The sequence below is a fragment of the Ovis aries genome, chromosome 14 (genome assembly GCF_016772045.2).
Source record: "Ovis aries strain OAR_USU_Benz2616 breed Rambouillet chromosome 14, ARS-UI_Ramb_v3.0, whole genome shotgun sequence".
NCBI lineage: Eukaryota > Metazoa > Chordata > Mammalia > Artiodactyla > Bovidae > Ovis > Ovis aries.
The window spans coordinates 46,657,647-46,680,310 of record NC_056067.1 but is presented as its reverse complement, the minus strand read 5'-3'; the positions used below and the strand labels follow the sequence as shown (position 1 = coordinate 46,680,310).

General features: G+C 41.4%; 1 protein-coding gene and 2 non-coding genes across 3 annotated transcripts in view; 2 read left to right on the top strand and 1 right to left on the bottom strand.

Annotated features, from left to right (window-relative positions):
- Positions 1-1,506: 1,506 nt before the first annotated feature.
- Positions 1,507-22,664, bottom strand: part of LOC101122210 (uncharacterized) — a 42,684-nt gene continuing 21,526 nt past the window's right edge. The window contains 8 exon segments of the mRNA XM_042231383.2: positions 1,507-2,689; positions 4,314-4,409; positions 5,578-5,704; positions 9,354-9,412; positions 9,680-9,789; positions 12,965-13,106; positions 13,189-13,468; positions 21,031-22,220. Of these exon segments, the coding sequence (XP_042087317.1) occupies positions 1,614-2,689; positions 4,314-4,409; positions 5,578-5,704; positions 9,354-9,412; positions 9,680-9,789; positions 12,965-13,106; positions 13,189-13,468; positions 21,031-22,220 (3,080 nt within the window). The 3' untranslated portion in view covers positions 1,507-1,613.
- Positions 11,716-11,788, top strand: TRNAE-CUC (transfer RNA glutamic acid (anticodon CUC)). The gene has a single exon. It is a non-coding gene; the product is annotated as a tRNA-Glu (tRNA).
- On the top strand, positions 17,018-17,089 carry TRNAE-UUC (transfer RNA glutamic acid (anticodon UUC)). The gene has a single exon. It is a non-coding gene; the product is annotated as a tRNA-Glu (tRNA).

Genomic DNA, 22,664 nt, shown 5'->3' with positions numbered 1-22,664 from the left:
TATATTGTTTTGCGATAAAAAGGAATGAAGTAGTAATATATGTTGCAACATAAATGAAACTTGAAAACATTATTCTAAATGAAAGAAGCCAAGACATAAAAGGGCACATATTGTCTGATTCCTTTTATATGAAATATCCAGAACAGGCAAATCTATAGAAACAGAAAGTAGATTAGTGGTTGCCAGATCCTGGGGGAAGGGGAGCATGAAGAATGACTGCTTAATAGTAACCGGGTTTCTTTTTGGCCTGATGAAAATATTCTGAAATTAGATAGTGGTGATGGTTATACAACCCTGCTGCTGCTGCTGCTAAGTTGCTTCAGTTGTGTCCGACTCTGTGCAACCCCATAGATGGCAGCCCACCAGGCTCCGCCGTCCCTGGGATTCTCTAGGCAAGAACACTGGAGTGGGTTGCCATTTCCTTCTCCAGTGCATGAAAGTGAAAAGTGAAAGTGAAGTCACTGAGTCGTGTCCAACTCTCAGCGACCCCATGGACTGCAGCCCACCAGGCTCCTCTGTCCATGGGATTTTCCAGGCAAGAGTACTGTGAATCTATTAAAAATTATTGAATAATATACTTTGAAATGGTTTAAATGGTGAATTTTTTCTTGTCTGAATTTTACCTTAATTTAAAAAAAAGTTTTACATAGAGTGAGTCTTTGGAAAAAAAATTAAACAAGTCTTTATTTTTTGAAGATATAAAGATAACAAAATATCCTGGAATAGGATTTGCTTGTAAACTATTTCAGGGTGGAAGAGAGGAAACAAAATTCATCATGACTTGATTACTGAAGCTAGATGATGGGGACATGAGTATTTGTTACTGTTCTATTTCTGTATTTGTTTGAAATTTTCTAAGCCCAGTCTTTTAAAAGTTTTAAAATACCCATCAATTCTATTCCTAAGTATAAACCCAGGAGGAATTAAAGTTTACGACCACACAATGATATGTACCCAAATGCTCACAGCAGCTTTATTCATAACAATCAAAACCTGGAAAACCTAGAAATAGTCCAAATGTAAATGTCCATCAATAGGTGAACAGACAAACTCTGGTTCATTCATATAATGGAATACTACTTGGTAATAATATAAATAAACTTCTAAATACATGCAACAACATGGATGCAAACACTGAGTGAATCAAGTCCTATATGAAAGATTACATATTGTGTACTTTCAATTATATGATATTCTAGAACTTGCAAAATCAATCTATCGTTTTAGAAGTCAGGTTAGTGATTCCCTTTGTGGGGCAGTGAGTGGAAAGGAGCACACAAAGATCTTCTGGGAGGGCTGGAAGTGTTCTTTCAACATTTCTCCGTCTATCTAAGTGCTGTTGATGTATCCTCTTTTATATATGACAGCATGCTCAGTCACTCAGTCGAGTCCAACTTCAGCGAGTCGTAGCCTGCCAGGCTCCTCTGTCCATAGGATTGTCTAGGCAAGAATACTGGAGTGGGTTGCCATTGTCTACTCCAGGGGATCTTCCCAATCCAGGGAATGAACCCGAGTCTTCTGTGTCTCCTGCACTGGCAGGCAGATTCTTTACCACTGAGCCACCTGGGAAGCCCCTTCTTTTCAGTATAAATACTAACACATGCCATACGTCATTAAGCCTGATCCATGTTGCGCACCTCAGCACTTATGCCCTGGCATTGGCCCTGCCCATGGAAGACACCTACATGTGCAGAGCCCAATCCTGGAAGCCTCTCCCGTCAGTGCACCTTCTGGTGCATCTTCAGGTGGACTCTCTGACTGAAGCCCTTCCCACATATAGCACAGGGGTAGGGCTTCTCCCCTGTGTGCACCCTCTGGTGCCTCTTGAGGGCTGAGTGATGCCTGAAGTCCCTGCCACAAGCCGCACATCTGTAGGGCCGCTCACCCGTGTGGACTCTCCGGTGGATACCCAGGTCCTTGCTCCAGCTGAAGCATTTCCCACAGGCCTCGCACCGGAATGGCCTCTCTCCCGTGTGAACACGCTGGTGCAGGTAGAGGTTGGCTCTCTGGCTGAAGCCCCGGCCACATGTGTCGCACAGATAGGCCTTGTCTCCTGCATGGCCCTGCTGGTGTCGAGCCAGTGCAGAGCGCGAGGTGAAGCGCCTGTCACATACCTCACAGGCGTGGGGCTTCCTTCCTGTGTGGACACTCTGGTGGATCTGCAGGGCTGCCCTGCGGCTGAAGTCCTTTCCACACTCACGGCAGCTGAAGGGTTTCTCACCTGTGTGGATGCGCTGGTGGATGGAGAGGTTGGAGCTGCGGCTGAAGTCCTTCCCACACACACTGCATCTATAGGGCTTCTCACCTGTGTGCACTCGCCGATGGATGGACAAGTTTGAGCTCCGGCTGAAGTCCTTCCCACATTCCTCACACGTGTGAGGTTTCTTTCCCATGTGCTCCTTCTTGTGCCTTCTCAGAGCAGATCCTGAGTGGAAGACTCCAGAATATTCCATACATCGGTAGGGCTCATCTCCTGGGAGGAGCACAGGAAGGTTAAGGTTCGCTGTCCTTTCACTGAAGGCTTTTCCACACCCGGCATATGCAGAAGGCTTCTCTCCAGTATGGGTATGCTGGTGAATTAGAAGGTTTCTGAGCTGGCTGAAGTCTTGGCCATGCTGGGGACAGTTATAGAGTTTTTCTCCTGGAGATACTGGCCAAGACAGGATCCCATCATTCTCATCCCTGACTCCTGGGACAAAGGAAATTAGATGAAGAAAGTGAGCAGCGGGGGCTTCCCTGGTGGTCTAGTGGTTAAGAATTAACCCTGCAGTGCAGGGGACATGGGTTTGATCCGTGGTCTGGGAAGATCCCATGTGCTGCAGAACAACTAAGCCCTTGCACCACAACTACTGAGCCCATACTCTAGAGCTGGCAAGCTGCAACTACTGGCTTGCATGCCTAGAGCCTGGGCTCTGCAACAAGAGAAGCAACTGCAGTGAGAAGCTTGTACACCACTACTAGAGAGTAGTCCTCACCTGCCACAACTAGAGAAAGCCAGTGTATAGCAACAAAGATCTCATACAGCCAATAAATAGATAACAAATAAAATATATATATTAAGGGGAAAAAAAAGAAAGTGAGCGGTGGTTTTGTCTAAGGCTGCACGGTGGTCCTGAATACTCAGGCAGTAGTGGTCGGGCAAAGAAACTTCACTGAATAAAGAAGCGCTGCTGCTGGTCTCTGTTTTTCTTACTTTACATCTTCCATTTCTGCTTCAAAGGTATGGGGAAGATCATTGAGAACCTTTTCCTTAGTAGCTGATGTTCAGTCACTAAGTTGGGTCCAGCTCTTTGTGACCCCATGACTGGCAGTATGCCAGGCTTCCCTGTCCTTCCACCATCTCCCACAGTTTGCTCAAGGTCATGTACATTGAGCCATCCAACCATTTCATCCTCTATCACCCCCTTCTCCTCTTGCCCTCAATCTTCCCCAGCCTCAGGGTCTTTTCTAATGAGTCAGCTCTTCGCATCAGGTGGCCAAAGTATTGGTGCTTCAGCTTCACCATCATCCTTCCCATGAATATTCAGGGTTGATTTCCTTTAGAACTGATTGATCTCCTTGCTGTCCAAGGGACTTTCAAGAGTCTCCTCCAGCACAACTTGAAAGCATCAGTTTTTCAGCGCTCAGCCTTCTTAATCGTCCAACTCTCACATCCATACATGACTACTGGAAAAACCATAGCTTTGACTATAGGGACCTTTGTCAGCAAAGTGATATCTTTGCTTTCTAATACACTGTCTAGGTTTGTCAGAGCTTTTCCTTAGTTAAGGAAACTTAATGTTACTAGAAACACCAAGTCAAATTCCATGAGCTACAAAGGGGTTAATGCTGTGAAAGCACAGTTATCAAAAAGTTAAAAATAGAACTTTCATACAAATATGGAGTGAACATCTGTCAAAAGTATTTGTTGTTAATATATTTATTTATTTGCATCAGGTCTTAGTTACGGCATGTGAACTCCTAGTTGTGGCATGTGGGATCCAGCTCCCCAACCAGGGACTAAACCTGGGCACCCCCTGCATTGAGAGCACAAAGTCTTAGCCACTGGACCACCAGGGAAGTCTCTGTCAAAAGTTATAATGAGGAACCAATAAGATGGTAAGTTTGGTTCTAAAGGCATTTTGGAGTTTAGGCACTTAATGCTTAAAATATATATATATATTTTTTACCTCCAATCAAGTAAATATTTAATATTTTCAATTAAATTATTGGCATTAAGAGTCAAATAATACATATTTTTAAAGTTGTTACCCACCCCTTTGTGGATTCATAGGATTATTAACGGCATTTTCTCCTGGCTGACTGATACTCACCTGAATAAGAGCTTCTTGGTATTGTTTCTTCCATCCACACAACATCTTCTTGTTCAAAATGGAAAATCATTTCTGGTTCAGATAGCAGATGCCCTGCTTGAGAGAAAAGACATGTTGATTAGGGCAATGTGGTATGGACAAGGACCCTCCCACAAGTCAAATCTTATCTTCTGGTATTCATAAAAGGTGACCACAACATTGGGAAAGGTGAATAAAACCGTTAGGCATCAAAACCACATTTATATTTATGTATATTATATATATATATATATATATATATACACATACATATATATATACACACATATACATATATATACACACACACACACACACAGGCATGCAAACTCAGTGGCTCAGTCATGACCAACTCTTTGTGACCTCATGGACTGTAACCCACCAGGCTCCTCTCTCCGTGGGATTTTCCCAGGGAGAATGTTGGAGCGGGGTGCCATGCCCTTCTCCGGGGATCTTCCTGACCCAGGGATCGAACCTGAGTCTCTTGTGGCTCCTGCACTGGCTGGCGGATTCTTTATCACTGAGCCACCTGGAAATCCCATATATATATATATATATATATACACACACACACACATCATATATAAATATATATACACAAAAACATACAAACAAACAAATAAATATATATTTTGCTTCTCAAAACGAAAAATTGTTCTAGGAGTTCCACGGAACTTCAGTGAAGAGCCCTATTTGTAATTTGTGTGTGTCCTAACTTGCTTCAGTTGTGTTCAACTCTTTGCGACCCTATGGAACCATAGACCATCAAGCTCCTCTGTCCATGGGATTATGCCCTCCTCCAGGAGATCTTCCCGACCCAGAGATCGAACCTGTATCTCTTACATCTCCTGCATTGGCAGGTGGGTTCTTTACCACTAGCGCCACATAGAAAGCCCTATTAGCAATATACAACAGTAATAATTCTCAATGGGTTGAACACACAATGATTCTGTGCCCAAATTCGATATCCAGGTATCAAACCCAGGTCTCCTGCACTGCAGGCAGATTCTTTACCATCTGAGCTACCAGGGAAGCCCTGTCTTATCTCTTTAGTCTCCTTTAATTTGGATAGGAACTGGCCTCTCTCGCCTTCATCTCAGGTATCTTTATGCTTTCTCAAATCTGATACCCACTACCATAAGGGATCAGGAATATGTGGACCGCTAAATGCAAATCCCCTCAGGATTTATTCCATACAACTGAACCAGCAGGAGACCAGGTGGGTTCTGGAAGATGTGATTCTCACCCAAGGAGATGAGATTCCCAAAGTTCTCCAACATCACTTCTCGGTACAGGTGCCTCTGAGAAGGGTCCAGATGCTCCCACTCCTCCTCGGTAAAGTCGACAGCCACATCCTTGAATGTCACTAGCTCCTAAAAGAACAAACATGGTTATCCTCAGGTATACCTATCCCCACAGAGGAATGCAGCTGATGAGCACCAATGAATTCCGACATCTATATGTGGTCCGGGCAGTCTCCAGGATTCTGAATCAGACTCACTTAGGTACACAACCATGTATCTCTGTATTATGTAGAATAGGGGGCCCCAACCTCTGAGATCTAATGCCTGATTATCTGAGGTGGAGCTGATGTAATAATAATAGAAATAAAGTACAATAAATGTAATGTTGCTTGAACCATCTTAAAATCATCCCCCACCCTCACCCCATGTCGGTCCATGGAAAAACTGTCTTCCATGAAATGGGTCTCTGGTGCCAAAAAGATTGGGGACTGCTTATATAGAACATGGAAAAGATACAAGAGGCAGATTTAACAAAAAGAAAAAACAAAACTCTTCAGCCCTTAAAGTTTCTCTGGTAAGAAGAGTCAATTTCAACCAGAGTACATGAAAGGCTATATAATTCCAGAGGTGCTATCCACACAACAAATCTCAATTTTGAGATTTACTCAGGGAAGGGTCCGGAGAAAGAATCTAGGGTAGATTGGGGCCATGAGGGCAGGTACCCTGGAGAAAGCCAGGTACTAGCCTTGTGGGATGGTTAAAATGTGAATAGAGGAAAGTGGGGAATTCCAGCTGGCAAGAAAAAGGAGTGGACAGTCATGTGAGGAGCAAGTCAAAGATCTAAAATAAGGACTCTGGTTAATGAGAAATGTTATCTAGGAAACCTCCCTTTGATGATTATATACTAACAACATTTATTTTGGACTCCGAATCCCTACTCACACGTCCACAGTAGAAAGATATACAAACTCTTGGTACAGTCGCATGAAGGATTAATATTCAGTAGCAGTTCCCAAAGTGTGGTTCAGGGACCCATGAGGATCGCCAAGCTCCTGTCAGTGGTGTCTGTACAGTTAATATTATTTTCAATAATAATTCTAAGATATTATTGGGCTTATCCACTAGCATTCTCTTACAGTTAAAGAGAAGAATTTTTCAGAGGCTACATGATGTATAGTCTTGCAACAAAGAAACTGAGGAAGCAGGTATAAGATTACCGCTGTTTTCTATTAAGGCAGACATTAAAGATGTTAGCAAAAATATAAAACATTTCCATTCTTTAAATTTTTTTTTGTTTGGAAAATAAGGTGTTTTTTTTTTAATGTGATATTAACTATAATGGATTAATTTTTGAATGGATTAATAAATACTTTAAAGTTTTGTTAGTTTGAACTTCTGATCTGGTAATACTGATAACCCACATAACAAAAGCCACTTCCAAAAGTGTAAAGGGGTCCTGATACAAAAAAGCTTTGGAAATTACTGCTCTACAAGAAATGAAAATAAACTATATATACATGAAATAACACAGATCAATCTCACAACAAATACTGAGAAAAGACAGGCACAGAAGAGTACTGTATGTATCCAGCTTCTATTTTAAAAGTTCAAAATCATACTACAGTATGAAAAGTCAGAATAGTGGCTATCATTATGGGAAGCAGGGGTTTTTCTCTAGGGAGGGGTTTATTCGGAGCATAAAATGAAGACACAGAATGGCTATGAGGGGAAATCAAGGATGGTGCAAGGATCAGACAACAGAAGGGTGTCACACCACAGCAGCCTGGTCTCTGGTCCATTTTTGGCCTAAATGTTAAGCCTGCCAAATAAAGAATAAGGAAAAGAGGATTTGCAAAGGGCTATTAACTCATGGGGTGGGGATGATGGGAGCACACAGGGGCAAGCAGAGTGTCAAGCCAGACTACATGGTCCTTTGCGCAAAGCTGAAGCACTAAAAAACAGGTGATTCTGGGTAAAAAATCCAGAAATCCTTCTTTGAACCGCCTTCTTCTTCTCTGAAATAGTTATCTCCCGTATACCATACAGATATATATATATATATATATATATTTTTTTTTTTTTTTTTTTGGAGAGGTGAGTTGTTTTTTATGTTGTTTCTGTTCACAAATTGTTTCTCATTTAGGTTAAATACCCAGTGAACCAACATGAACCCTAAGTATACCAGTTGTTGAGTTTTGAAAAAAGAATACCCCTGTGTAACTCACATACCAATCATGACATAGATCATTTCCATCACTCCAGAAAGTTCCCTTGTGTTGTTTGCTCCTAGTTGATTCCCTGCCCTGACTCACTGCTCTCAACAACCAATGATCTGCTGTCACTGCAGATTAATCCAGCCTGTTCTAGAATTTCATATAAATGGAACTGATATCGACCAGGATTCTTGGCCTTTCCCAATCAACAGAAAATGACAAGAGGTTAGACAAGAAGTTCAAGCAAGGGCTTATTGGGTTCCTGGCGGCAGCAGAGGAGAATAAAAGCAAGTAAAGCCTTCCCTTGCTCGCTCACTGGCTCCCTCCCTGAGCTGGTTCCTTATACAGGATGAGAGTAGGGGTGTGTCCAGTGGTTGGGCAGAAGGAATGGCTTAGGTGTTCTGTCTACCCCTTTTTGATGCTGTGTGCAAGGGGCATGTGTAAGACCTGCTTTTGCTCCCAACACCCTGGTTTTGCTCCAAGCTCTTCAGAGCTGGCAGTTGGGGTTTTTTGCCCTTTTTGATCTTTTGTCCAGAATTTGCCCCAATTGTGTATGCACAGTTATTGCAGTTATTTTTAGTCTCTTATATTTTCTTAGCATTTTATTGCTCAAGGAGACATCTGTCCAGGTGTAAGTCTTGTGCAGCACTGGAGCAAAGGGCCCCAGGTCCCACCCTATCTCAGAAGCACACAGCACATATCTGGCATATCTTTTATCTTACATTTTATCTGGCATATCTTTCATATCTGGCTTCTCTTTCTCAGCCTAATGCTTTTGATATTTATTCAAGTTGTTACATGGATCAGCAATTTGTTCTTTTTTTTTTTTTTTTAACTGAGTAGTTCTTAATTATATGGATTAAGACATTTTGTTTATCTACTTATCAGTTGATGGTCATTTCTGGTTTGGGGCTATTATAAACAAAGTTGCTAATAGTCATATACAGTTTTTTTAAAATAAATTTTTATTTATTTTTGGCTGTGCTGGGTCTTCATTGCTGCACGTAGGCTCTTGTCTAGTTGCAGTGCGCAGACTTCTCATTGTGGAGGCTTCTCTTGTTGCAGAGCACAGGTTCTAGGGCTCATGGGCTTGAGTAGGTGCAATAGTTGCAGTTCCCAGGCTCTAGAGCACAAGCTCAACAGTTGTGGCGTACAGCCTTGGTTGCTCCACGGCACGTAGGATTTTCCCAGACAAGGATTCGAAGCTGTCTCCTGCATTGGCAGGCAGATTTTTTACCACTGAGCCACCAGGGAAGCCCCTAGTCACATACAGATTTTTGTGTGGACATATATTTTCATTTCCTCTGGGTAAATACCATAGGATTTCTGGGTCAACGCTAAGTGTGTGCTTAATTACATAAGAAACTCTAAAACTGTTTTCCAAAGTATATTATACTATTTTACACTCCTACCAGCAATGCTCAGACATTTTGAGAAACTGGAGTAACATATGTCTAGCTCAGAGCCAGCACAATATATGTGTTGTATTGCTCTCCTCCCCTAACACTCCCAAAATGAGGTATGTGGGTGATATTTTCAGGGAGAGAAGGCAGACTCTAATTTACCTGTAATCTGGGCATTTCCTCCTCTTCCTGAAGAAGGACAGAGTCTTCAGAAGGCAGTGCTGGGTAAAAAGAAAAAAGCTGTGAAAAATGAACTTGGCTCACTGAAATAGACCAGTATCTTAGTTACCAAGAAGGGAGAAGGGGGCATGTTATATTCAGTTGGTGACACTGGTTCTCGTTTACCATTACCTGATACACCCTCCCCTAGAAAGAGTTTTCCTCTTTGTACTTTCACAGATAGCCTTTTGACCCTGACACTTTCTCCCCAGCCCCTCAAACACTCACTGAATACCTACTATGTGCTTCAGCAGTGATTTAACTCTCACCTTTCTCCTTAGCCTCTGAGGTCATTCCAGCTTCAACGTGGTCCCACATCCTGCCCGCCCTGTTAGGAAGGGAATCCCCGCAGCCCAGCGGCTCTGCTGGTGGAATCTCTCTTCAGCCTCTCCAAGCTCCACCTGGAACATCCAGAGGGAGTTTCAGGAGGTGTTGTCTCCACGAAAGATGGAACTCCTGCATGTGGGGGGCCTCCTGCGGCCTTCATGCTCAGGTAGCTGTTTTGTTCCTGTAGGCAGGAGAGGAGATGTCCCAGCAGCCCAGACTTCAGGCTAGGGCCTGGACATCTCTATTTAAGTGAGGATGCTGTTAATGAACTAAAGTATAGTTAAGGTGATAAACATTTACTAAGCATCCACTGTGTACAAGGCATGCCCCTACTTTGCAGGGGTACCCGGCTCTGACTTTCTTAGGACTGTACCTTCACAGGTTGATCCAGTCACATGGCAGCAAATGCTGCCACCTCCATGAAGATTTCCTGAAAACTTCCCACTGTGGGATGCATGCGTGCATGCTCAGTCACTCAGTCATGTCCAACTCTTTGTGTCACTGTGGACTGCAGCCCACCAGATTCTTCTGTCCATGAAATTCTCCAGGCAATAATACTGGGGTGGTTGCCATTTTCTCCCTCAGGGGATCTTTCTGACCCAAGGATCAAACTAGTGTTTCCTGCATCTCCTGCATTAGGGATGGATTCTTTACCGCTGCACCACCTGGGAAGCCCCACTTTGGGATGTTAGTTGCTCAGTTGTGTCTGACTTCTCAAAACCCCATGGACTATAGTCCGCCAGACTCCTCTGTCCATGGGAATTCCCAGATAAAAATACTGGAGTGGGTTTCCCTTTCCTTCTCAGAGGATCTTCCCGACCCAGGGATAGAACCAGGGTTTCCTGCATTGCAGGCAGATTCTGTACCACATGAGCCACCAGAGATACAGATCTATACAGATCTATAATTCTCAAAAGGCAAACTTGTGAAATTCTTGAATTTCTCTCTTTTTTTTTTGTTATCAGATCAATAAATGTTTCAAAATCTGAAAACCTTCTCGTTAGAGAAGTTGTGGGAAAATGATCAGTCTTTTATGCTGTTAGAATGTAAGTAGGTACAGTCTTCTGGAGAAGAGCAATTTGACTGTGTCCATCAAATGGAGGGGGGCAGGTAGGGTCAGGAAGCACGGTTATGAAAGTGAACAAGGAAACTTAAGGAGGTGATAAGATATATTGGTCATCTTGACTGAGATGATGGTTTCATGAGTGTATTGAAATGTCAAAATATATAAAATTGAACACTTTAAATACATGTAGTTTATCATGTGTCTGCACTCAGAAGGGCTTTGCAGAGATGTAGCCAGGCCTGTGACTCACATGTCACGTGTGATACCAAACTCGCAACTGGGATACCTCCACCTTTTACACCTGGAACCGTAACTTCCACTAAGACAAGAAAGGACATACAACTCCCCTTCGGCCCTCACTGGTCAAGAGTGTGGAGAATTCTCTTTTGCAGATAACTGGGGAGGTGATTGAGGGCTTCCCCAATGACTCAGTGGGTAAAGAATCTGCCTGCAATGCAGGAGACACAGGAGATGCAGATTTGATCCTTGGGTTGAGACGATCTCCTGGAGGAGAGCATGGCCAGAGCATTTCCAGTGTTTTTGCCTGAAGAATCCCCTAGACTGAGGAGCCCGGTGGGCTACAGTCCATAGGGCCACAAAGAGTCGGACACAACTGATCGACTAAGCATGCACACACATGGAAGTGACCATAGGTGTGACCTTCCTGGCTTCACTACCCCAGAGGCAAGTACCCAGGGGAACGTCATTTAACTCCAAAGCATCTGGGAGCTTAGAGAAGCTGCTGACCACTTTGAGCTCAGGAGTTTCTCAGATGCAAAGTGGCAGCAAGCCTTTGGCAATCCACAGAGGGCCTGGCTGGAGAAGAGCCCATCCTGGTGTCCAAGATAATCTGCCCATCCCTCTGATAACAGATCCCTAGGCTCACTTATAGAAAAAGCCCACTAAGGGACTTCTCTGGTGGTCCAGTGGCTAAGACTCTGTGCTCTCAATGCAGGGGGCTCAGGTTCGATCCCTGGTCAGAGAACTAGATCACATATGCCATAACTAAGAACTCTGATGACACAACTAAAGATCTCGCATGACACAAGGAAGATCTAAGATCATGTGTGTAGCGACTAAAACCCAGCGCAGCCAAATTAAAATAATTTTTTTTTAAGACGTGTTAAAAAATAAAAGCCCATTGAGTCAGAGATGAAGGTGATTTCACAGGAGCACCTACAACAAAAGTGAGGATACAAGATTTTGGCCCCACCTCCTCAAAGTCCAAGTTATCTCCAAAATAAGAGACACAAGAACATATTGTCACCATAAACACCAAACCTCACGATGTCCCTGTTGGCTATGATAGTAAGAATCTGCCAGGAATGCAGGAGACCCAGGTTCAATCCCTGGGTCAGGAAGATCCCCTGGAGAAGAGAATGGCTACCCACTCTCTTCTGGAGAATTCCACGGATAGAGGAACCTAGTGGACTACAGTCCATGGGGTGGCACAAGTTGAACACGACGAGCGACTAACACTTTCTTGACCCCTACTACATCTCAAACCAAGGGGCACTTCCTAACTCCTCTCCACGGCTCCACACATCTAGCTGCCCTCATAAACACCTAAGAACTTACAGCCCCATAAGCTCCCCCTCTGGACTAAGAATGCTGCCTGCCATATCAGTAAACAAAGGGTGTTGTGGCCAGCTAGTCAGCAGCCACTGCAGCCAGCCCCAACTGTGCACCCTGACAGGAATCAAGCCGGAGACAGCCACATTTACCCTAGATAGTTAAGGTGTGTATCAAAGGAATGACTTCAGGGAGCTCAGACTCCTGCACTTCCTCATACAAAGAAAATCGCTTAGTTCATTAACTTTAGCTGTCCTTTTTTTTTCTAATTATCAGTAATGTTTCTTGTTCTAACTACCTGGGTTTTCTCACAAAACCCCTATAATCCTGGCTCCTCCTTAGCTCTTCAGAGCAGTCCCTCAGAGCCACCTGAGAAAGGCCACCTGATAAAACATAAACTTTTAGGTTGTGCGTTTTTTTCCCAGTCAACACTCTCAAAAGCCCTTCCCCACTGTCCCTTCCCCACCAACCTGGGGTTGCAAAGCCCCAGCTGCCTCGCCAACCAAAATGCCCAGCATAGGCTGTCTCCCAGATGCAAGGAACCCTGCCCTCCAGCCCCTCAACCCATGGATGCCTGCAGGCCACCAACCTCGGGACCACGTCGTAGCGACTCACCCCTATTTCAATAAAACCAAGATGCTCCCTGCGTCGCCCGTCAAACCCCGCGACTCCCGGACCTTCGGTTTTCGCCTTCCCCTTTCGCACGATCCGGGGACCTTCGGCTATTCGCGCTGCATTCAGCCAGTAAAATTGGGGGACTCACCTCTCTAGGCCTGGAGGTCTTGGGCATGGAGGCCGCCACAGGGCCTTCACCAGCCTTCGTTCCACGCAATGAGCCCGATGCACCCGCACCGCCGACCCAGAAGGCCCAGACGATGGGGTCTGGGCTCAAGCGCGCCCGGAGGCCTGGCGGCTGGACCACATCTCCCAGAAGCCCCTGCGCAGGCCGGGAAGCTCTCCAAGCCCCGCCCCAAGGCGCGATCCCGGAGAGGCGAGGCCAGCGCAGGTGAGCTCCGGTTCTCACGTGGAAACAGCTAGCTTGCGAGGGCTGGGCGTACAAACACAAAACCAGACAAGCGCCTCGTCCTATTGTCTACAAGCAAAAATAACAGAACACCTGTAATTTCTCGATTCAGGCATAACTATGTTTAAGCTTATATGCATGCAGTGCTGTGTCATTTCAATCGTGCAGGACTCTTTGCGACCCTATGGACTGTAGCTTGCCAGGCTCCTCTGTCCACGGAATTCTCCAGGCAAGAATACCGGAGTGGGTTGCCATGCCCTCCTCCAGGGGATCTTCCCGATCCAGAAATCGAACCTACCTCTCTTGCCTCTCCTGAGTTGGCAGGCGGGTTCTTTACCACTAGGACCAGCCAGGAGGCTCTTAAGCTTATATCCTTTCACATAAATATTTGTCTTCTTTGTTGTTGCTAAGTCCGGACTGACTCTCTGAGACCGCATGAACTGCAGCATGCCAGGCTTCCCTGTCCTTCACTATTTGTCTTCTTAACCTGCTTTTAAAATCATATATATTGAACATTGTGTTATTCCGCAATGTTTTGTAAATTCTACATGCCATCTATGTAATTAACGCATTATCTCACTTTTGTTAGGTTGCTTCAGATTACTAGTATTGCAGCCACCACTGCTTATGTTTGTCTCTGACTCAAAAGCAGGGAACCGGCAGGGAACGGGCAAAGCTTTATACTGAAAAAAAGGGAAGGCTTCAGGTGTATTTTGATCGGAGGTCATTGTCCAAGAGAAGCTAGAGGTGGGCCAACTACAAAAAGTGCAACTTTTGTGGTTGGTTTGGAGGTGGTGGTTTGGTTTTCTCTGGTTGGTTCTGAGTTGGAAGCAGAGGCGGAAGATAGAGAAGCTAGCAGTTATTGACCAAGTCCTGAGAGTTCTGCACTGATTGCTGCCAAGTTTGTAGTTTGGTTTTCTGGTTTCTGCAGATTTTGTGGGTCAGAGTTCTATCATAATATACAATCTGGCATTGTCTGTTTGTATATCTGTTCTTTCAACTTTAGTGGTTTCAAGTAACAGCAATCATTTATTATCTTTCATGGTTTTTCTGGGTCAGGAATTCAGAAACAGCCTAGCTGGACAGTTCTGGCTCAGACTTTTCTTGATGGCTAAACCTGGAACAGTGTGAAGTTCTAGGAGCAACTGGAAGCTGGCTGGACATCTCTTACTTCATGTAATCTCAAGGGTTTGTCCATGTGATTTTTCTGTGTGGGCTAGTTTGAGCTCCTTAACAGCATGGTGTTAGTGTTAGTCGGTCAGTCGTGCCCGATTCTTTGTGACCCCATGGACTGCAGTCCACCAGACTCCTCTGTCCATGAGATTTTCCAGGCAAGGATACTGGAGTGGGTTGCCATTTCCTTCTCCAAGGGATCTTCCCAATCCAGGGATTGAACCCGGGTATCCTGCACTGCAGGCAGATTCTTTACCAACTGAGCTACATAGACATCTTACACTGCAGCTCAAAATCCTGAGAAAGATCCAGATGGAAGATGAATCACCTCTTATGGCTAGTCTCAGAATCACAGAGTATCATTTCCCCTGTACTTACAGTTTTAAAAGCCCATCCAGATTCAAAGGGAAAGAACATGCACTCCACTTCCTGATGGGAAAATAACAAGGTCCTGGAAGACCATGTGGAAACAAAAATATAGTTATGGCAATTTTTGGAAAATACAATTTGCCATGAACTGCAAAGAGATCAAAGCAGAGAAAGTAGTTTTAATTTCACTCTGCTATGAAGACTGGATATTTATATTGTTGTTCAGTCTCTAAGGCATGTCTGACTCTTTGCGACCCCATGGACTACAACATGCCAGGCTTCCCTGTCCTTCACTATCTCCCAGAGTTTGCTCAGACTCATGTCCATTGTGTTGATAATGCCATCCAACCATCTCATCCTCTGTTGCCTCCTTCTCCTCCTGCCCTCAATCTTTCCTAGCATCAGGGTCTTTTCCAATGAGTTGGCTCTTCTCATCAGGTGGCCAAAGTACTGGTACTTCAACATCAGCATCAGTCCTTCCAATGAATATTCAGAGTTGATTTCCTTTAGGATTGACTGGTTTGATCTCCTTGCTGTCCAAGGGACTCTCAAGAGTCTTCTCCAGCACCATAATTGGAAAGCATCAATTCTTCGGTGCCCAGCCTTCTTTATGTCCAACTCTCACATCTGTACATGACTACTGGAAAAACCATAGCTTTGACTATACAGACCTTTGTCAGCAAAGTGATGTCTCACCTTTTTAATACACTATCTAGGTTTATCATTGGAGCAGGAAATGGCAACCCACACTACTATTCTTACCTGGGAAATTCCATGGACAGAGGAGCCTGGCAGGCTACAGTTCATGGGGTCGCAGAGTCAGACACGACTGAGCAACTAACACAAAACACAGGTTTATCATAGCTTTTCTTCCAAAGAGCAAGCTTATTTTAATTTCATGGCTGCAGTCACTGTTTAGTGATTTTGGAGCCCAAGAAAATAAAATCTGCCACAGTTTCCATTTTGTCCTCATCTATTTGCCATGAAGTGATAGGATCGGATGCCATGATTATAGTTTTTTGAACACTGAGTTTTAAGCTGTATTTTTCACTCTCCTCTTATACCTTCATCAAGAGGATATTTATATTAGTGAGCTGAAATTATCTGTAGTAAGTAGGAGTGATCAAAAAAAAAAAATCATGATCAAATTTTAAGAGGATCAGAGAAGACCTAGCTCCACTGAGCATGTTTAAGGTGATAATGAGAGTGAATTTCCTGGTGGTCCATTGGTTAGGATGCCACGCTGTCAAGAGCTCAGGTTCAGTCCCTAGTAAGGGAACTAATATCCTGCAAGCTGTGTGGTGTGGCCAAAACAAACAAACAAACAAAAAATGACAATGTAAGACAAAAATGAAGCTGTCTTCCTTTACCCTCCTTGAGTATTAGGTTCAAAGTGATAATAATTGATAAAGATTATTCCGCACAATTAGAGTATTAGGGCTGAGACTAACTCAGACTGAGAATTTGTCTCAGTGAAAAGAGCAGGACTAACTTAGAGACTTTCTACAGGATCCAATATTACAGACATGGAAAACTCCTAACCCCAAATGCTTTAACTACATACAATAATCTCCTAAACTTAACTTCTTACTCATGTATTTTTGTTAAGTAAACATTTCCCAGATGTGTTCACTTCTCACAAATGTTAATGACAAGTAGGTGGGAAAAGGTTTCATGGTCAAATTACTTTGTGACATGCTAGAATATACAGGTTGAGCTCTGGGGTCTGTTGTGGTGTATTTCTGTACTTTTTATTCTATTCCACTGACCTATTTGTCTATCCTTAGACAAATACCAGTCTTTATTGGTTTATCATAGCTCTATAGCAAGTCTTGAAATTAGAAGTTCTCCAATTTGTTCTTTTTCAATACTGATTTTTGTTGTTCTAGGTCTTTGGATTTCTCTATAAATTTTAGAATGCTTTTTATCAATTTAAAATTAAAAAAAGCATTCTGGTACTTTTGACTAGGAGAGTACTGAATCTATAGGTAAATTTAGGGAAATTTTATTAAAGACATTGAATTTTCCAATCCATAGCCATGGTATTGCCATCTATTTAGATCTTTTCTAGGAAATTCTCTGGTGGTCCAGTGGTTAGGACTTTGCACTTTCATTGCCAGGGCCCAGGTTCAATCCCTGGTTGGGGAATTGAGATCTCACAAATTATGCAGCGGGGCCAAAATAAAAAAAAGATCTTGACTAATTTCCCTTGGCAATGTTTTGCAGTTTTCCATACGAAGATCTTTCATATCTTTTACTAAATTTATTCCTAAGTATGATTTTATCTTTCCCTGGTTTTCTTGCTATCATGGGAACAAACACCTTTCATACCATACATTCAAACTGCGATGAGAGTTGAAATTCTGTGGTTGTTTTAACAACCTCTTTTCCACCTCCCACTACATCCTGGTACTAAATGCGTGTCAATGATTGGATTCATTAGCTGTTTTAAAGACTCTTCAAAAGAGAAGTAGAGAGGGTATAAATGAATGAACACAATGATATTCCAGCAGGTCAGATAACTCTTGTTTATTTATAAAATATATCCCATTCTGTCAAATACTGATAAGAAAGGTACAACTAGAAGACACTAAGGATTGATAATATATTTTCACTTATAATATTTTAGTTATTTAAATTCTAGAAATTCCATGTGAATTGTCTTGTGTTATATTCCAAGAACCCCTTGCTATCCAAGTCTATTAGGTTTCCAAGTTCAAATACTAAGGGACACTGTATTAACTAAATTGATTTGATTTCCAAGTTTCAAAAAGTGAGTAGCAAGTTTAAGTAAAGATTTTTTAGAGATGTTCCAAAATTCAGATTGTGACAAGTATTTATTTCAATAGATTACTAGATTTAGCTTGCTAATTTTTAACATTGCATATTTTCATAACTGATTCTGGGCATATTATCTTTTTGTGTCCTTCCAGCAAGTTTTATCATCAGGGTTATGACAGATTCATAAAATCAGATAACTTGCTACCTCAGTCTGTGTCCTGGAAGAGTTCCTAACACATTTCACCGTCTCATCTATAAATATATATATGTCTTTAGTGTAGCTGACATTTATTTAATTTTTTACTTCACCACATGGTTTGCAGGATCTTAGTTCCCTCATCAGGGATCAAGCCTGGACTCCCAGCAGTGGGAGCGTGGAGTCCTAACCACTGGATTGCCATGGAATTCCCCTGACATTTATTTTTTTGGTTTAAAAAATGTTCCTTTTGGAGAGAATCTATTAAAGATTTTATACTTCTCCAGTCAATTCTGATATCAAGTCAATCCAATTTCTTTCTAAAAATCATACACTTTGTACAGATTTTCGGATATATTCTTAAAAACATCTATAGTACTTTTAAGTTTGAGATAAAATTCATATACTGTATATATTTACCCTTTTAAAGTATAGAGTGGTTTTTAGTAGATACACTGCCAATCCCAGAATATTTTAATCACCCAAAAAGATAATGTCCTTTTACATTTAAATAGGTAGTAAGTATGAATATATTAGTCACTCAGTTGTGTCCAACTCTTTTGTGAACCCATGGACTGTAGCCTGCCATGCTCCTCTGTCCATGGGATTCTTCAGGCAAGAATACTGGAGTGAGTTGCCATTCCCTTCTCCAGGGGATCTTCCCGACCCAGGGATCAAACCTGGGTCTCCCGCAATGTAGACAGATTCTTTACTGAAAGTCACTTCAGTTTCTCATTCATGGTACTGTTCAGCTGTCATTTGTACTCCCCAACCTGAATCAGTGGCTTGTCTACTTTCAATCAGATACATTTTCTATTTTAAATTATTTACTTTTGTCATTTATTTCTGCATTTGATAACTAACAATGCCTTTCTCTGCCCCTATTTTAGATATATTTTTGCTTGTTTTAGCTCTTTGGGTTCTGTATTCTTTTTAATGATCTTTCTAGTACTTTAATGTATGCATGCATACTGAGTTATAAAACTTCCAATACAATTTTGCCTGCCACTCACAGGTTTTTCAATTGTGTTCTCATATTCATTCACATTTAAATAATGTGTATTCTAAGGATTTAGTTCCTTAACCCATGTTAATCAAGAGGGGTACTAAATTAATATTCAGGTATTTGTTTGCTATTGTTTTGTTACTGTGTAGCTCATTCTAGTCAAATAATGTGCCCTGTATATTTTCTACTTTTTGGGGAATAATTAGGAAAAATATTCTTATCTCTTCCTGCTTATTTGACAGTTATGCTTTCACCAACCCATCATTATATCCATAGGGTTTCAAATGGGTATTAATCTTTGTGCAGCATAAAAATGAAGTCTGAATGTAGACTAGCCACAAAAACTTTGTTTCCCCTTTAAAATTTCAAGCCAAATAATGGGGATAGGAAAAACTTTCCAATGTTCATTACACTCATTTCTCTTTCTAAAAAATATGTGTTTATTTATTTGGCTACACCAGGTCTTCACTGCAGCCTGCGAGATCCTTAGTTGCAGCATGGGAACTCTTAGATGCAGCATGTAGGATCTAGTTCCCCAACCAGGGATCAAACCCAGGCCTCCTGCATTGGGAGCATGGAGTCTTATCCTCTAGACAATCAGGGAAGTCTCTCATTTGTCTTTTTTCATTATGAATTCTTTGACTTAGATAAAGGTAAACAACATGGTTAAAATCCTTTCCACAAATAATTGTTGCTTAAGTCACTCAGTTTTGTCCAACTCTTTGTGACCCCATGGACTACAGTCTGCCAGGCTCCTCTGGGGTTCCAGAGAATCCATGGGATTCTCCAGGCAAGAATACTGGAGCGGGTTGCCATTTCCTTCTCCAGGGGATCTTCCTGACCCATGGACTGAACCCGAGTCTCCTGCATTGGCAGGCAGATTCTTTACCCTGAGCCACCAGGAAAGCCTTCCACAAATAATAATGGCAATTATGAAAATGAGTGTATCAATGATAATAATGAACACCTTTTACTAGATATTTGCCACATGATAGGAAAAGTTCTGAATATTTATTAATTCATTGAATCATCACAACAAACCAACACATACACCATGATTATATTTACTAATACATGAAAAAGAAAACATCACTAACATATTTAAGTAAAAAGTTAAAAAAATCTGGAAAGATTAATAATATTGATAATGGTGGTTAATTACCTTTCTCATATGAGATTGGGGTTAGGCTTGGTGAAAGGAATAAGACAGTTTACAAGGACAAAATGTAGATAATTTCACCAACTAAAGTAGATGTTTTGAAAGGAAAAATCCAAAACATCCAAAGATAAACTTTGGGTCATATTAATCAAGGAAGATTTTATAACCAAAAACAATTAGATGCAACCATAACATGAATAATAAGGTCATTTTAAAATGTCATTAAATATATCAATAAAAATAGTAAAAATCTCTATATACTGAAATAGCAATCATATTTTTGACTATATTATAAAAGCAGGTAAAGGTACAACATGTGTACCATGACTACATTTTCTTTAAAAACAAAGTCTGGTAGGATTTGCTCTATCAATTGAGAGTTATTATCTATAGACGGCATAATTACAATTAATCCTGGCTTTTTTAGTTTCTAGTTTTCTGATATTCTGTTTTCTAGTAAAAAAATATAAATGTGTGAAATGAAAAAAAAGGACTAAAACTTACTTCAAAAATAAGATTATAATTAATTCTACAAAGAATTAAAAAATACAAAGTCACACAGTTTAAACAGTGTGATACTGGTGTAAGCACAAACATATAGATAAGAGAAGAATAGCCTTGAGACTCAAGCAAATATAAACAAGAATATAATATATCACCAAGAAGGTAGAACAAAACAATAGGAAAGGATAAAACTGTTGATGTGACATTAGTACAAGATGGGGTGGGGGAGTAGAGGGGTGGAGACAAACAAATATCAATTTAGAATGCAAATTCCTAACTTAGAGTAAAATATATTTGGATTAAATATATTTTAAGAAATATACTTTTAATATATATGTATTTTATAAAGTAAACAAAAAATAGTGAGAGAGGGTAACTATCAAACCTGATTTTTTTGTTTGTTTAAAAGATCAGGAAGGTGAAAAGAGCTTTAACTTTTATTATTCATCAGTATGAATTCCCTGATGACGAATGAGATCTGAGCCACTACTAAATGCCTTTCCACATTCCTTACAGTTAAAGGGCTTTTCACCAGTATGAATTCTGAGATGTCGAGTAAGGTTTGAGCATTTATTAAAGGCCTTTCCACATTCATTACATTCATATGGTTTTTCATCGGTATGGATTCTTTGATGTTGAAAAAGCTGTGAGTTCTGAGTAAAGGCTTTCCCACATTCAAGACATTCAAAAGGTTTCTCACCAGCATGAATTCTCTGATGTTGACGAAGTTGTGAGCTCTGAGTAAAAGCCTTCCCACATTCCTTACAATCATAGGGTTTCTCTCCCGTGTGAATTCTCTGATGATTAGTAAGTGCTGAGCCACTACTAAAGGCCTTGCCACATTCTTTGCACTCATACGGTTTCTCACCTGTATGAATTCTCTGATGCTGTACGAGCTTTGAGCTCTGAGTGAAAGCTTTGCCACATTCCTTGCATTCATAGGGTTTCTCACCTGTATGAATTCTCACATGCTGAAAAAGTTGTGAGCTCTTAGTAAAGGCTTTTCCACATACTTTACATTCGTAGGGTTTTTCACCAGTGTGAATTCTCTGATGGTCAATAAGATTTGAGCAGTAACTAAAGGCCTTCCCACATTCCTTACATTCATAGGGTTTCTTACCTGTATGAATTCTCTGATGCTGAGAAAGGTATGAGCTACAGCTGAAGGCCTTTCCACATTCTTTACATTCAAAGGGTTTTTCACCTGTATGAATTTTCAGATGTCGAGTAACATGTGAGCCACAGCTAAAAAATTTCCCACACTCTTTACATTCATAAGATTTTTCGGCAATATGAATTCTCTGATGTTGAAGAAATTGTGAATTCTGACTAAAGACCTTTCCACATTTCTTACATTCATAGGGTTTCTCTTCATTGTTAATTTGATGTAAAGTAAAGAATGTCTGTTGAATAAATGTGGGCGTGTACTCATGAGTGAGTATTTCTTGGCTGAAATGCCCATTTTGATATCCCAGTTGTTTTTCAAAGTGACTTCTATATTCCAAAACATCTCTGAAACTGGAGTATTCAAAGCCATGTTTTCTAAGTCCCATCATTTCCCTCTGGCATGATTCTATTTCGTAAACTTCCTTCTTTAGCGATAATAACTTGGTTTCACACATTGATTCCAGAGCTGAAAGAAAATGAAAGGTAAATATTCTTCTCCCACCTCATTTGTGAAAAGGTAAACTTCTATAAGAGAAATGGAAAAATTAAAGTAAAAACAATATGTGGTAATAAATGACACAGAATTTTCAAGTATATCTGTTGAATCTGAAAAATGGACAAGAAATACACAAAAATTAATGAGATGTAAAGCAGGAAGCAGCAGGCAGAATCTATGGAAATAGAAAACCACAATGATTCTCAAATATTGATGTGGACCAGAGTCATTTGGAAAAGTTGATAAATATACAATGCTGTGGCACATTGTGAACATCGTGAGAAACGCTGGACTGGAAGAAACACAAGCTGGAATCAAGATTGCTGGGAGAAATATCAATAACCTCAGATATGCAGATGACACCACCCTTATGGCAGAAAGTGAAGAGGGACTAAAAAGTCTCTTGATGAAAGT